The 17,147-nt window shown below is 33.7% G+C and overlaps 1 protein-coding gene across 5 annotated transcripts in view; it reads right to left on the bottom strand.

Annotated features, from left to right (window-relative positions):
- The window catches only part of GSPT1 (G1 to S phase transition 1), a 46,944-nt gene that overhangs the window by 5,490 nt on the left and 24,307 nt on the right, over positions 1 to 17,147 (bottom strand). For 2 of the 5 annotated variants that reach the window (XM_007498616.3, XM_007498614.3), the window contains exons 2-14: positions 15,677 to 15,721; positions 15,526 to 15,567; positions 14,560 to 14,787; positions 13,675 to 13,708; positions 13,012 to 13,089; positions 10,380 to 10,560; positions 8,697 to 8,851; positions 8,017 to 8,157; positions 6,422 to 6,515; positions 5,937 to 6,017; positions 3,117 to 3,290; positions 2,169 to 2,258; positions 1,509 to 1,677 (exon numbers count right to left, since the gene is read on the bottom strand). In XM_007498616.3, the coding sequence (XP_007498678.2) occupies positions 1,509 to 1,677; positions 2,169 to 2,258; positions 3,117 to 3,290; positions 5,937 to 6,017; positions 6,422 to 6,515; positions 8,017 to 8,157; positions 8,697 to 8,851; positions 10,380 to 10,560; positions 13,012 to 13,089; positions 13,675 to 13,708; positions 14,560 to 14,787; positions 15,526 to 15,547 (1,447 nt within the window). In that variant the 5' untranslated portion in view covers positions 15,548 to 15,567; positions 15,677 to 15,721. The remainder of the gene's footprint in view (positions 1 to 1,508; positions 1,678 to 2,168; positions 2,259 to 3,116; positions 3,291 to 5,936; positions 6,018 to 6,421; positions 6,516 to 8,016; positions 8,158 to 8,696; positions 8,852 to 10,379; positions 10,561 to 13,011; positions 13,090 to 13,674; positions 13,709 to 14,559; positions 14,788 to 15,525; positions 15,568 to 15,676; positions 15,722 to 17,147) is intronic. The other 3 variants (XM_056806183.1, XM_007498615.3, XM_016423981.2) reach the window with 2 other exon arrangements.

The raw sequence follows: 17,147 nt of genomic DNA, 5'->3' as shown, positions 1-17,147 counted from the left end.
AACCAAAGAAAATAAAACCATCACCATAAAACCAACCTGACCTTCTAGATGAAAATGGTACTTCAATGAGTTAGGCCTAAAAGTATTTGACACAAGCTAATCTTTTTTATCTTCATTTATGTCTGCCTATTCTGACCACAACACCAAGAAGACAAGGAGAATGTCTTAACATCATATTAAAATCCAACCCCTTCTCTCAAGCCAAACATCCACCTTACTATTTTTAGGGCAGACCTTCATCACCTCTCATCCAGTCTAATTCCTTTCCCCACCTCAAATCTTTTCTTCCACTTTCCCAAAGTGCCAGGTTTGATCATTTCTCAATTAACTCCAGCCCCTTCCTACTGCCTCTAGAATAAAATATATATTCCTGTTTAGGTTTTAAATTCCTTACAACTTGGCTGCAATCTACATTTTCAATCTCATTATCTAGTAAGTACTTCCTGATGCTTCTCATACATCTCTTACCTCTGTTACTCCTCTTTCCTCAAAAGTCAGTTTAAGATCTATTTCCCACATCAATCTCTATGTTGCTGTGAGGCTTCCTTGGAGGAAGTCTTCCTGTATTCTAGGTACATTTGTCCAGCAACAAAATGCAAACCCCTTAAAGGCTGAGATGGTTTCATAATATTGGCCCTTCTATCCCTAGTACCTCATATACAAGTACTTAAAAAACGCTTATGGATAAACTGAAGTCACTAATATTACTTTTACAAAAAACTGCAAAGTGAGAGTGGAGAACTTAAACCTATGTCGCTACTATGCATTAAAGGCCTTGAGAAATAGAGGGAGTTTTAAAATGAGAGAAAAGCACATGTTGTCCTAAGTTTTAAGAAAAATCTCCCCTCCCTGTCAACTCAATATAAATATTTAACTCCAATAAAGTGCATTTTCTCAAAAGTAGCATTAATTTAATGATCCCTCAGTTTAGTTCCAATACCAAAGTTCATCAATGAAGTGAAATACTTGACACAGATACCATTATTATAGAATTTATGTGTATTTATTTAGATGAAGAGTTAAATTATCATATAATGTGCTATTTAAAACGTTAATTTTAAAAAAATATTTTTTCTAGTCAAAACGCAAGTTGCAAACATTGCTTAAGCAATAAATTTGTCAGCAGATACAAGTAAAAAAAAATTTTTTTAATTCCCAGACATTTAACTCAGATATAAAATGTTTTCAAAATCTGCTACTATCAAATCATATTTAAGATTTCAATTCTAAAGCACCCCACCATAGCCAAGACCTCAGGAGATCTGGGTTCTAGTCATAAATCATCTGGTACTCATTAGCCGTAACTTCCAACAAAATCATTTTATCCTTTTCTTACCAATTAAAAGATGTGAATTGAATAGATGATTTCAAAGGTATCTTCCAGCATTAATAGTTTTCAAGTGATCTCTGACCCACAATGATACAGGATTCTAATGATGAATTTTATTAAAGCACAAGCACCTCAAAAGACCCATGGATTATAAAAATGTTATTTTTAGTCCTCTTACCCTCATCTCTTAAGGTAAACCGACCCATCTGAGGGAAATCTTTGAAGGTCTCAAGGCAGATGGTTCCTGCTGTCCTTAAACGGGCAATGCATACTTGATCTTGTTTGACAAAACGTGGTCGTGTCTTACTTTTTTCTCCTGATTTTTTGTCTACCAAGCAGATTAAGGCCTATCCAAAACACAAGTCCAAAAGCTTTATGTCAAACCAGATGAAGAAATATTTTATATTAAATTAAAAAAAAAACTGTTCTGGATTAGTGTCCCTGACCCAACTTTCCCCCTGTTCATGTGCCTTAGATTTCTTAACTTTAAATAACTTCGAACAATTCCTGCAAGAAGTTTGACATCAAAATATCCAAACAACACCCAAAAAATACTCCAGTGGACACTGAAGAATTTGAATAGCCCTGATTTTCAAATGGGTACCTTTAAAAAAAAACAAACTCTTACCTTCTGTCTTAGAATCAATACTATAAAGGATAGGCAATAAGGGGTTAAGTGACTTGCTCAGGATTATACAGGTAGAAGTGTCTGAGGCCATATTTGAACCTAGAACCTCCTGTCTCTCAATACATTGAACCACCTACTTGTCCCTGGTACCATCTTTTCATAGTGTTTGCTTGACAAGGTAAGTTACGTTTCATTTTATTACAGACTCACTGTTATCTCGACTTCTTCGATACAGGTATGAATGTGCAGCACCGCATTATAACCTGGGCAAATGATGGATTTGTGCTCAATAATCACTATCTGAAAAGCAACACAAAATTCATTACTATTTCTCTATGCTTAAAGGTACTACAGAGACAGCAAGGTGTAGTCTTATATATTATGAATTCTTGCAAAAACAACAAAAAATTGGCACTTAGCCTACCATTAATGGATAATGACTTTGTGTTTCTAGTAACCCAGCATAAAATTGTTTCTTGCAATGAATAGTTACTTTCAAGGCTACTTATGGGAACATGGAAAGTTTTAAAGGAGGTTTATAGAAGGCAAACGGGTAATTTTACCTGAAACAAACTGAGTATGTCTAGCATTTGTAGTATTAAAATTACTTGACAGTAAGTCAAAGGAAAATTATCTAAAATCTAATGAGCTGAGTTCAACAGTTTGTAATGCTACCCAGCTATAGCCATTTATTTTCTATTTGACTACAAGTCAAACTCTCTAAGCCCCAGTTTCCTCATTTATAAGAGGACACCTCCCTCTTTCCTGCCTAACAGGAGTTTGTTGTGAGGATCAAATGGGAAAACTTAACTAACACTTTTAAAAGTTAACAGTAAAGTTTACTAAAAGTCCAGCGCTCTTAGAGAAATGGTTTTAGTGCCAGATTTCAGGAGGTGTGTGAGGATAAAAGAAATTAAGACATTATGCATATAAGTTGGACCATTTTGAACAAAGGTACTTATATATTAAAAATGTTATTTTCTCAAGGGTTTGGTTAATTTGGTGCCATTATAAATTTGTAAAGTTTCCCCTCCACACACTAAAAACTTTGATAATTAGCACTGTACTGCAAATGTAAATAAAATATTTAATAATAGTTAGAAACAAAGTACTCTATAATCAGATTTAATGTGGGGTGATATGTGTACTTGCATTTACCTGGGCATCAAATGTGCGTCCTGAATGACAAAGATTATTAGGATCACAAAGTATGAATCCTGGAAGAATTTCTTCTTCTTCAATTCCCTTCAGTCTAATCTTGAGGTTTTCACCTGGGGCTACAGAATCAGTTTCTACATCATCAGAAAGGATTCCAAGGACTTCCACGTTGTGCTTAAAGAAATCAAGATCAGATTTTTCTGATATTTGAAAAACTTGCTCTTTAAGATATAATTAAAGAAAAATATGAATATTTGCTTTAAGTCTTATAGCTAGGTTTTTTACTTACTGATTAAGCAATGAAAAGTATTTGTTGTACTGAAAAAGATTACTCCATTCAAAACAAAGGATGGAAATAAAGCAAATATACCAGTAATTATAATTGCCAATTAAAATATAAAATAATTCTTCACATCTTTATTATTCACAGTACCTAGCATAAAAAATTACTTTATAAATCCTTGCTCCCTTATTCTGATATTGTTCAAAGGTGAAATCAAGGCCAGCATTTGTATGTTTACTCTTCCATTATAAAGTCCCTTACTTATACTTATTCCTTACATCTTTATATGAATACAAGTGGGAATATAGTGGGAATCAGTCTTTTGATTCTTCTAAGGTCCAAATTCCTTAAATCTTATGGCACATCTCCTATTGCCTAGAACTTCTCAATAATCTCAAAGTCTGCATTTTTGAAAACTATTCAATTAAGTTTTAAAAGCAGATCAGATGAAAAAGTTAGTAATGTTGAAGCAAAACCTCTCTAAAATCTTATCCTTATATTATTAAAATAAAAACAAGTAAGGAACCTTTGTGTTCATTGTGAATCAATATTTTCTATACCAAAATCTTAGTTCTATAAAAGGCAATACTCATCCACTCCCACCCACCATGATTCTACAGAGAAAACAAGCAAGCACGTTTACTTCTTGTAAAGTTCAAATTCATTGTATGAATTTAAAGATAGGACTACTTTTAACTACACTGTCTACCTTAAGGGAGTAAAGGGGTCGACACTAACAACCCCACCACACAGAAGTGTAACAAGAAATCTTTACTTACTATTTTATGCTCAACTAATCCAGCACCACCCCCACACACAAATGTCCTTTAATGGTTAAGACCAATGGAGCTAATCTAAAGGTGATGTGAATCTTTATCTCGAGATTCCTTTGTCAAATGTGGGTTTGAGTCAAACAACTTCTTCAAGTATATGAAGGGTTATTATACTGAGGATGGTGACCAGTTGTTCTCCATCTCCACTGAGGACAGAACAAGAGGAAATGGGCTTAAGCTGCAGCATGAAGGATTTAAATTAAATATAAGGAAGAACTTCCAGATAGAGGGTTATTAAAACAATGGAATGGGTTCCTGAGTGAAATGGTACCATCACCTTTCTTAGGCTTATATTTCTCTGATATGTTTGGGAATTTTGAGGTATAACTGGCTCAAATCAAGGGAAAAGACTAAATCAACTTTCAAGATTTCCTCAAGACATACAACCCTAAAGTTTACATTAATACTCATTCATTTGGTGAGAGATGAACAGTATAATAACCTTTTCTACACATTCATCTTAGAAATGGGCAAGATTTCTTGAACAAGAAAAAAAGTATCTTTTGATTGAAGTGAATGATTCAAAAGCTCAAGGGGTTACTTCTTAGCTCTTTCAGTATTCTAATTCAAAAGCACATTATTCCTTAGCTTCCATTCATTTAGTAATTATTTAGTTATATAATTTTGACACACTAACAATTTGAATTTCTGAACAATAATACATGAGTTCTTGTTCTACTTCACCCTTTTATCTCCTGGTGAACACTTTTTTCAGAGAGAAAGGAAAAAAGTATGTTTTGGATATGGTCAAAGGAGTACTAGAATATAGCTGTTGAGCTTAGAAAAGGTTTGGGGCCAAAAATGAAGCCTAGAAATGAAAAACTAGTATTCTTACTGGCTTTCGGGTTAAAAAAGTACACCTTCAATTATTAGTACAATCTTCACTTTGTTAGAGTTCTGTTCCACTAACTAAAGGTCTAATGGAACTAGCAGTTTTGGAATTTTTCTATGGGAATTAAGAGCAATTATCCTTATCAAGATCTGTCTCCAAAATCAGCCCATCGGTTAAACTGGACCATCAGGAAATAAGTCATATATAGGTACTATTATAAGTATTAATTTAGTTCAATGTAAATTTTTTGGTATCCCCCTCCATCCCCCCATCCCATATACTCAAGATAATAAAGATCATTCAGTGAAAAGGCAAATTATTAAACTGAAATAAAGTACACTAAATTACAACTTAATGATCAGGTTCTAAGATTTGGCAGATTTTAATAAAATATCAATTATCTATTTTTTCTAAAGGCATACAGATAAGAATGTAGAAGAAACATCCTGAGCCTCTTTTAGAGACTTGGCAGAACCCTTAAAATCAGAGAAACCTAGGAGAACCAATGAATACCATAGGTTATTACTGCAGTGTTATGGACACTGTACCACATCTTCACTATATATAATAAAAGATATTTACCAAGGTTAAGCATCTGATGTAAGTTATAGAAATCTTATTGTAATTGCTTTTAAAACGAACACATAACACCCTAAGCCATGGTCTCATCACCGTCTACGCCTGACTATTTCAACTATTTCTTTTTTTCTTGCCAAGACTGTGATGAAACATTCACTTAGATGAAAGAGGAATTTATCAAACCACTAGGCCTTGATATATTCACATTCCAAATCTTTACTGATATTTTCTAGAAAAAAATTAAATGGAATACAGCTTTACAACTTACTTAGATGAAAACTTTTCATTCTTACCTTGTTTGGCATCATTACAAGCTGCTGTCCTTTGCAAATAGAGCCTGATTCCAGCTTTCCCAGGACCACAGTGCCCATATCCTTTAGAAATAATTTTTTCAAAATTAGATAGATAGGCATAATTTAATGGTTACCTTTTTAACCTTTTGAGTTGCCTTGTTTCAGACTAATTATTATGAAACAAATAGCTAGGGCTAACTGAAAAAAAAGGAAAAGCATTAATCCAAGGACCTTAAATTTGAAATAAAAAATATTCGCAAAAATATTGTCAGTTCTTTGAGAAAGATTCTTTACTACTATTCACATATTTCCTAGTAAGGGCAACTCTAGGATTTAAAGAATCAAAATAACTTTTAAAAAGCCCCAAGAGAATTTAAATAGAATACAATCCATTATACAATTCTTAAACTACCTGGCTCACTAACAGACATGACACTCTGAACTAAGATGTCCCCATCTAACCATCTCTGGTCTTCGCTTGATACCTTGTATTTATCCACAATTGGCAGCCTGATTGGTCCATCAACTGATCTGTTGAAGTTTGGCAAATTATCCAGATATGGAATAAATGGTAACCCACTGAAAAGATATAACACAACATATTAATACCACCAGTATGTGTCAGAGAACATATAAATGAAAGAATGATCTGGTACTGGTAACTAATATAAACATTACTGTTATAATATTTTGAATTCATTTCAAATAGCCTTTTTCCTTAGAAACATTTACCTCTGATTATTTCCCACAGATTGCTTCCTAGGACAGGAACTTATAACAGCTTTTAAGAATATCAGATGCTTTCCATATATTATCTCACTTATGTCTCAGAATCTTGTGAAACAAATAGTACAAGCCCCATTTTGTAGATGAAGAAACTGAGGGCTGTTTGAAAAATGAAGTGACTTGCTCAATGCCTCATAACTAATAAATTAGTTAAAAAAAATTTCAATAAAGTGGAAGAATTCCATGGAGTCTGGAACGACCTCCAGGAAGTGATGCAGAGTGAAAGGAGCAGAAGCAGGAGAACATTATACACAGAGACTGAGACACTGTGGTATAATCGAATGTAATGGACTTCTCCATTAGTGGCAATGCAATGTCCCTGAACAATCTGTAGGGATTTATGAGAAAAACACTATCCTTAAGCAGAGAACAAACCGTGGGAGTAAAAACACCGAGGAAAGGCAACTGCTTGACTACAGGGGTTGAGGGAATATGACTGAGAAGAGATGCTAAATGAGCACCCTAAAGAAATACCAACTACAAGGAAATGGGTTTGGAACAAGGACACATGTGATACCCAGTGGAATCGTGCGTTGGCTAAGGGATGGGTGGCGGGAGGGGGGGAGGAAGAAAATGATCTGTTTCCAATGAATAATATATGAAAATGACCAAATAAAATAATGCTCAAAAACAAACAAACAACAACAATAATAAATAAATAAATAAATAAAGACACATGATAAGGGAAAAAAAACCATTTCTTGTGATTTCAAAGTCCCTTGCTATCTTCACGGAAGAGGCTGTAGTTGAGTATTAGTCACATGAAACACCTGATCTTTGTTACTCTTATATGCCATGTAGGCTAGTGAGTAAATAGTTTTGAAGCATTTAATTGACACCTGTAAAATAAGATCAGACCAGATCAAGACCCTCTCGATTCTAAAATTATGATTCTATATAACCATTTCCCTTATTATTGTACAGCTATATTCCTTGTTATTATAAATTATATAATCTTTTTCACAAGAGCATCATGTATTTAAAGGATGAGGGAGACAAATCTTTTCCCAAATTCATGATAGTAGCTCAGTGGACTGAGAGCCAGGCCTAGATTCAAATCTGACACTTCCCAGCTGTGTGACCCTGGGCAAGTCATTTACTTGATCCCCTCTTTTGCATTGGATCCAATATACAGTATTGATTCCAAGACAGAAGGTAAGGGTTTAGGAGGGAAAAAAAAGTCAATACTGGGTATTGGTTCTAAGGCAATGGTAAGGGGTAGGCAATAGAGGTTAAGTGACTTGGTCAGGATCACACAATTAGGAATATTTTCCCGAATCTTAAAGATACTTACATATACCAAGGACAGAAATCTGATTGCTCTTTAAGGTTTGCACCAGTCAATCCTGAGCAGGGCATGAAGTGAATATCCTTTTTGGGATTGAAGCCAACTTTTTTCAAAAATGGCACCAACTTTTCTTTACATTCTTCATATCTACAAATAGTTTTTTAAAATTAGCCATGAAAAAGATAATTATGCAACAAATTTCATCATTAAGGAGAATTCAAAAAGAAGATCCAAATAGTGTCCAGGGGTTTATGAACAATTCTTTAACTTTTGAAAGACTGTTATATATGCAAACCATTAATAGCTATATGAAAAAATGTTCCAAATCATGAATAACAAGTACAAAGTTTGAGATTCCTCTTCAGTCCAATCAGATTAAGACAAAGGTGACTAAAGACAAAAAAAATTATAAATGTTAGCAGATCTATGAGCTCACGTACTGCTGTGAATTCAGCCAACTAATCACAAAAACATTTTCTAACCACATTATTAAAGTCTCTGCTTTGATGATATCTAGGAGGTCAAATATGGAAGGAAAAGTCCCAGATATAGAAAAATATTTATGTTAGAATAAAAAGCAGGTGCCTTTCTACTTGAAGACAGAAGAATAAACTTTTCTCAATGTATTATTACCAAGGAGGATTCTTAAGGGAATATATATTAAAAAATAAATGTATTTTATTCACCTTTCATTGCTCCAATTTACTGTTGGATCATCCATCTTATTAATAAGCACTATTAAGTGTTTTACACCAGCTGTTTTTGCCAACATGGCATGTTCTCTTGTCTGTCCTCCTTTTTCAAATCCAGTTTCAAACTCTCCTTTCCGGGCAGAGATTACCTAGTCCAAGAAAACAGCCACTAAGTTTTTCTTCAATGTACACTTTGTTTCCAATGTGAAAATTATATTTCAGTTATACTGGAACCTTCTCATAAGTAACTGGGGAAGAAATAAGGAAGTATATATGGGTATTACCTGCCAGCACCCTAATATAGATAGATCCTCATTACTGTAATTTTTACATTACCACCTGCCTAGACTTTTCCAATAGCTTTGTATTTCTAGTCACTTCCAATTTCTCTTACTCTTCAATCTACCCATTAATGACATCAATCTTCCTCATTGAATGTAAATACTGTTCATTCATTTACTGAAAAATCAATAATGTCTCCCTATTGCTTAAGGAATGAAATAAAATATTCTTTGCCAGACATTCCAAACTCTAGTGGTGCTATTCCCCCCCCCCCCAGCTTTCTCTTACTGTTACAGTTCCCAACTTCATTCACTTTGTGCTTTTCCTCAGTTTCTTAATGCCTAGAACACCCCCTTCCTTAATTTGGACTAGCAACTCCCTATTCAACCTTTAGAAGTCCAATTCAGATATTATTTCTTCCATGAACTCTTCCCTGACGTATAACTACACTTGTTCTCACCTTCAACATTATCAACTCGACACCTAGTGGTGAAGCATGTCTGCAATCAATGCACTCACATAATATTATTATAGTAAACTGCATTTGTGCCTTATCCTTGTATTAGACTATCATCTCCCTGAAGGAGAGCTTCCATTCAGTACCTAGCACAGTACTCTGAACCCAGTAGGTGCTTAGTGTTTGTTGTTACCAAACACTCAAGATATTTTCTTGTCAGAAAATTTGGCCTACATAAGTGGAAATATAGTGGCATCTATGGAAATCTCTTTTATTAACCTTGTGCTTAACTTTGTTCAAAGAATACTTTTGGGGAGAGGTATATATGTGGCTACTATACCCAAATAAAACATAAAATATGAATTTAAAGGTGCATGCAGACACACAACACACATGCAGTCAAGCACACAAATCTACTCAAAACCTTGTGAGAAAAATGAAAGGCTTTTTCAAAAAAAGAATATTTCTTCCAACATCCAGCAGTGTAGCAATTATTGATTAATTTATAAAACAACATAGACCATATTGATGAGGCTCAACCATTGGTCATTTCAACAAATGATTCACATTTTCCAAACCTTTCTCCCCAGGTCTTATTTATGTTTCATTTGACTGGGGATCGATCAGCAAAGCACTGTACTCGGAGCCAGATGGAAGATGAACTAAAGAACATATACAAAACACTGAATTGTAAAGAAATAATTTCTCAGAGTTTCTGACCTACCAGAACATAAAACTAAGCTGGGAACAGGGAGAGGAAGATCTATTACAAACATGCACCCCAGAAGGTAATTCCAGTCACAAGATTATAATCACCAGACTTTGGGGTAGGGGATGACTGAGCAAAGAGTTAATGAGTAGGAACTCTATCACATGCAATTCAAATTTCTGAATCAAACTAAGTAAAAGAATAAAAGTCAACTGATACATTCTCTTACCAGTACAGCCAAATCAGCTTGAGAAGCACCACCAATCATGTTTGGGACAAAACTCTTGTGCCCAGGGGCATCTAGGATGGTGAAATGCTTCTTTTCTGTCTCAAAGTATGCTCGGCCCACTTCTACAGTTTTACCTTTGTCTCGTTCTTCCTGATTTGTATCTAAGGCCCATGACAAGTACCTATGAGAAGCACAATTTTAAAGATAGAATTTGGTAATTTCTACTGCAGAATCACCCTAACACAGCCCTATCCTATCCCCTCTTTAAAAAAGGACACTTGTTATTGTTCAGTCCTGTCAGACTCTTTGTGGCAGTATGGTCCATGGGGCTTCCTTGGCAAAGATACTTAAGTGGTTTACCATTTCCTGCTCCAGTGGAAAAGGGAAAGAGATCAGTGACTTGCCCAGGGTCGTCACATAGCTAATAAATATCTGAAGCCAGGTTTAAACTCAAGTCCTTCTTGACTCCAGTCCTAGCATTCTATTCACACAAAGTCTTTGGTCAATCTGAATAAGAAAAAGATCAGTTTTTCTTTATCAATTCCAAAAGAGTATTCCCATGAAATCTTTTTATATCATTTTAGTGAAAGCCTAACCAGTTTCTTAAGGAGAAAGAGCTTGTTTGACCAGAAGAATTCTTCCTAAAAGTGATTAGGTTATTAGTAGACTAATTCTATTAATGAAAGAATTTCACAAGTAGAGAGGAAAATCCTTAAAGAACTGGTTTAAGAGTTTGTAGGAATATAATTTTCTAAGGTAGAGAAAAAGGCAAATGACTAATTTTCCGTTTGATGAATCCAAATTGTTACCTGAACTTTGTAATGGTTGTGTTAATTTTATCTATTTGCCTATACATTTTAAGAGCAAATGGCTTAGATAAGTTTTTTTTTTTAAATAAAAGTATTTCTGTTCCTTTAGGTTATATTTCTCCTAAAGCTGAGATTACTGAGAATTAAAGTTACTGATTTGTCTCTAGTATATTTATGTCTAAAGTTAAAAGTACAAAACTTTCCTTGCATTGTATTAAGAAATCTAAGTGAAATAAGTAAAATGTTTGGCAAGGGCAATATATTTTTGTTTTGCAGATACTTTACCAAATATAGAACACAGATAATTAGGAGGCAGCATAATATAGCAGAAAGAACACTGGGAGGCATCAAAGAACAAGAAACATGAAGAATTCAATGAAATATGGTTTAAACATTTATAAAATGATGCAGATTAAGAAAGCACAAGCAAAGGAACAATATATTTGACTATAACCAAGTAGATGACGAGAATGAGAACTAGCAATATTTTAAAATCATAGTTTTAAAAAAAAATATGATTAATTGCATAAACATCAGTATTGATATTTTCTTTTGCTATATTCACTTAACTCTTTTCAACAACTTGCTTAGCTTGCAATTTGATTATTTATGGTAGTCTACTTTGTCAAAACAAGACTGATAAAGAGTACCTGGTTTCCCAGGTCACTCTACTAATCTCCATGATTTTGAACAACCAAGTCATTATTTAACTTCTGAAGTGGTTATGTCATATTAAGTTTTCATGCATCTCGAAAAATTATATGATTACTCTAGAAGATGATAGCCATTTTTGAGTGTTTTAACAGAGCATGAATGAATCTTTGAATTAAAATTTTACCCACCCAAAATTCAATGAAAGAAATATCCTATAAAGAAGCAGTGGATTAAAAGTAAAACTCATTTCTTACAATTCTCAATTCCCCTCAAAAGAGACAGCAATCAAGTATTTAAAACTGTGATTATGACCTTAACAGAGCCAACCTCAAAATCCATCATTTCCAAGTCACTGTAATTAACTGAGTATATAAGATAAATTAAAATTTTAATGTCAGTGTTATCAATCCCATAGGAATTACAATCTTAAACTATTTGTGTGCCGAAGTTATAGCTTTCTAATAAAAAAATAATGCAGCAAAATGAATGACTGCCTAGGGATGTTTATATAATTAACAGAATAGCATTTATTATAAAGACATAAAAACCACCGGATAAGTTCTGGGAGAAAAGGCTGTTTATTCACAAAGATATACAAGACGCCTGCGCCTGTGCTTTACAAAAGTTTACATGTATGCTTGAATAATAAACAAAGACAAATTTCCAACTAATACCATGGCCATTTGAGTTTTTGTGTACCAATTAGGATTTTAATTATCATGACACTTTAATTCATGCTGAAGAAATGCAAAATTCCACTTTCCTTTCAATACTTGATGTATGATGTGGAATTTACAATAAAGTGTTGCCTCCCCCCAGTCCCCTTAAATGTGTTAAATGGATGATATGAATTGAAATGTTTGCATCACCTCCTTATTACTGCACTTGCCTAGGAAGGATGGAGGAAAACCTGAACTACTTTTTTTTGTTTTGTTTTGTCTAGGTTTTTAACACAAACTTTTATACCTCTCAAAGATTCTAGAATTCATTTATAAAGACACACACCTCTTTAAATAAAGTCTTATCCCTAAATAACTATGAATCTGAGATCTATTCCATGCTTACAATAAAAATTATGATATACTAATAGGTACCTAAAAATTTTTATGGCCCAACATCTAGGTAAAATTTTCAGTAATTTTTGTATTGCTGTAATAAAATTTCCATACCAAGTTTCTCTGTTTTTTTCTTTAGCTTCTCGTTCATATTTTTCAAGTGTTCTTTTGTCAACCATCCCCGTCAAATACCTGAAATACACAAACACAGCCACACATGTACATGTTAAAACTTTAAAAGCAGTCAACAAATAAAAAGTCTAGTTATTTTAAAAGTTAGTACTATGTTAGGAGCGGAAAAACTCAGGTATGTTTTTGATATTTAATAGGTAAAGAGAAGAAAGCATTTCCCCATCCCATACTTTTACACCTGATTTTTAAAAATTCTCAGGTGAACTATATTCTAGTTGACTAAAATAATATCTCCAGTGATTAAATCAAGAATTTTGAATTCTAAAAATTATCTTTCAAGTATGCATAACAACACTAAGGGACTTTTCAGCAAATACTCTGCTAGTAGTTGAATTAAGAAACTCAAAAGTTTGTAGAAGACTAAGGAAATCTATTATCAGGGGCAGCTAGGTTGCTTAGTGAGTAGAGCCAGGCCTGGAAACAAGAGATCCTGGATCCAAATATGACCTCAGACACTTCCTAGCTGTGTGACCTTGGTCAAGTAACTTAACCCCCCATTGCCTAGCATTACTACACTCTTTTGCCTTGGAACTGATAACTGATTCTAAGACAGAATGTTTTAAAAAAGAAAAATTATCAACTTACATTATTTGTCCTCCAATAGTTGATTTACCAGCATCTAACAAAAGAAATGTAAACCATTAAAAAGTTAAGTAGAAATGGATATATATGCTCTCTTAAAAGAACCACAATGACATTTAGAAATACACTGGGCATTTTGGATACACTCTACTTTTAAACATCACTATTGTCAGCTTTATACTTATCTACCCAAATAATCTCTACCAAATATGAAGAGTACTAAGCTTTAATACTTGTTCCATATTTCTTGCTTCATTTTTAAACCCAGACACCCAGACACACCATATAACAATGCCTTTAGTAACACTCTTCAAATTACACAAGTAGCAAAACCAAGATTAACATACACATGCACACAAACAAAAACAAAATGTTATTTGCTCCCTAGAAAGATGATTTAATCACAGCATAGAAGATATTTAAGAGATATTTTGTTGGAGGGAGAATTATTTAGGTAAATTTCTCTCAGCTCCTATTAACAACAAACACAAATGAAGCATGGACTGTAATTTTTCAACAATGAGATCTATAAAAGCTGCATGAAAGCAAGTGATGGGTTATCACTGAGAAAAGCAGCCTCTCCTTCCTCAAGCTCATCCCCACCCCTAACTCCCTCATCCAGACAATAGCAACAATGGAGAGTAAATATGTTGACTAAATTAAGTAGACCCAAAGAATCAGTAACACTCCAGTTAATTTCATTTCATGGAAAACTAATACAGGAATTAATGTATCAAGTAGATTTTTAGCAAAAAATGGTTTCAGCTACTAATATACCCCCAAGTTAGGATACACAGGATATCAATGACTGCAATGTCAAAGAGTGAAATGTAAAATACTTTCATGCAATTATAGTAGTACAATATTCCAGTCTTACTTACAACTTACCTACATGCCCAATGAATACTACATTTACATGTTCTTTCTTAGGTGCACCTGGTGGTGCTACCACAGATTTAGGTTTTGGTATTTCTTCTTCCTCCTCCATCATTTCTTGGACACTCTCCTCTGGAGGCCCTCCATCTCCCGAAGAGCCACCCCTTGGCTCTGCTTCACTAGGTTCTTCTTTGTGCTCCCATGATTCTTCTGGGGACATTTCTGTCTCTCCATTTTCTACTGGAAGAAAGACAAATATCTTAAGTTTTGTTTTTGAACAGTTTTACAATGAATAACAGATGCTTTTTATGAAGATATTCACTGGAAAACCATTCCATTTTTTAATGTCCTGCTACATATATTAAAATAGGAAAATCTCTACTTATTTCTGAAACTTATAGCTTTAAAACTCTTGGTTGCTGACATCAGAAACGAGATTTCTATTTTACCTATTCAAGCATTTTTATAAGGGAAAACAGCAAGAAAGATTTTTAAAACTACTTAATGTACCCAGCAGATATTCCAACATGTCAAAATGCACTGAAAATGATTACAACTTAATAGAAAAAACAATTTTAAAACATAGGAATTCAAGAAGAAATTCACTGGACATAAAAAATGTCATTTAAATTTGATCTAAACTGTCATTAATCAGTTTAGGAATAGAAAACATTAATGAAATACAGAGAACAAAATGCAAGTTTTGGCCAAAACAAATTGAACAAGGACAAATACTTCAACAGCATTCTACTTAATCCTGTTATATTTGTGCTCATTACATTTACTACAGTAACATTCATGTCTAATTAAAATCTTTCCAAAAGCATAATATACATTCTACAAATGCACCTAACAGCAAAGACCTAATTAAGCCAGTGCTCAATTTAGCCATTATAATATAACACTTACATTTGCACCTTAAATCTTGAGATTGAAAGTTTCATATTACTGTATTAATATGGTCAGAAAGTGTCTTACCAACAGGTTCTGAAACTTCCATGCTAACAGCTGAATTTGAACCTAAACAAGAAATTGAGATATAATGCACGTTTACAAAAAAAAAAAATACCTATCCTTACTCCCCTAAACAAATGATTTCTGTTGAAAAGATTGCATAACAGAAAATTACCTTCATACAACACTGACTGTTCTTCTTGAGAAGGTTCCACAGGTGCTGTTTAATAAAAATAATTTCTTGTTAAAAATATATGTAAAGTCATCGGATTGCTTTATTTTCCAGTATGCCCCCAAATGCTAAACTAAGAGCTACAAGTTTTTTGTGGGGGACCATTAGCCATTATAATGATATTACAAAGAAATGTAATTAAGCATTTCAAATTAAATACAACCTCCTAACTTTCCACACTGTTGTTTTTTCATGGATTGTACAAAATTAACTTTTGCTCAGGTTAGGTAGTTAAAATTTTACTGTAAAGCAAGTAGAGCTTGATTGGAAGGAATAAATTTTGTTTTTGAAACAACTCTTCTCCACAATTTTACTTTTTAAGGAAAGTAAAGCAAAATCAGCAAACAGGTCATAGTTGATAGCACATGCAACATCACACAAAGCTCAATTTCTACAGAAGTCAGTCTAATTAAGTTACAACTATCTAATGCTGTAATAATACTCAGATTAAACTCCAAAAGGGTAAAACACATGTTATTTGTATAAGACGCTGTTCACTTCATTAAATATATCCTTTCTCCAACATTTGCAGAAGTGATTATTACTACTCAACAGCCTAGATTCACCTTCATTTCCAATTCTATAGTTAAAAAATAATCTAACTGAATCTCAAATCACAAATTCAGACTTATTGTAGGAAATGAGTCAGAATTATAAAAGCTACTTATGAAAATCAATTTAAGTCAATACCACAATGACATAATAAAATCATTCACAGAATATGACTGGCACATGCTTGTCTTTTCTGATGAACTATGTAACGACATGAGAAAATTTCTTCTTCCAAGTATTCAGGAACTGCTCCCAATTTAGCAGCTGGCTAGGGACACTTCACAAGTCCTATTCTGATGACCCCCATTAAGCAGAAGTAAACCTGGGTTCTCTAACACTTTGCCAAAAGAGCATGGTCTGAATAGCAAACTAAATTCTGCTGTCCAAGGAGCAAATAAGCTAAGAAAAGAAAGGCTGCCAATAGGCAGGCCACCCAGTAATGAACTACTTGACCATTACAACCCATCATACAAATGATCATCAGTCCTATACACGACTTCCATCTGCTTTTTTTCTAGTGACACTGGCAAAGGAATAGAAAAGGAAGCAGAGATTGAGACCTTTTACAAGCATTAAATTATCTGATTGATATTATAAATGTAGTATTCTAGACCAATGACAAGTGGAAAAAGGAATTGTATCCACGTTGACATTCTTGAAAAAGCTACCAGAAGATACATATATATTAAAAGAAAAGCATGTTTTAAGAGGTTCTCCTCTCCTTGTGAAACCTCTTGGAAGTTAAGGGAATTGTTTTTTTTTCCCATGCATGCACAGGCAGCAAAAAACCCCATTTCTCATTTGGTCATCTTATATTGCAGAGCTCATGAGTTATTTGCAAAAAGTCTACCATGAAACAACT

This window comes from Monodelphis domestica, chromosome 7 (genome assembly GCF_027887165.1).
Source record: "Monodelphis domestica isolate mMonDom1 chromosome 7, mMonDom1.pri, whole genome shotgun sequence".
NCBI classification, from domain to species: Eukaryota; Metazoa; Chordata; class Mammalia; order Didelphimorphia; family Didelphidae; genus Monodelphis; species Monodelphis domestica.
The sequence above is the reverse complement of the archived record's forward strand: the minus strand, read 5'-3'. Positions and strand labels throughout refer to the sequence as shown.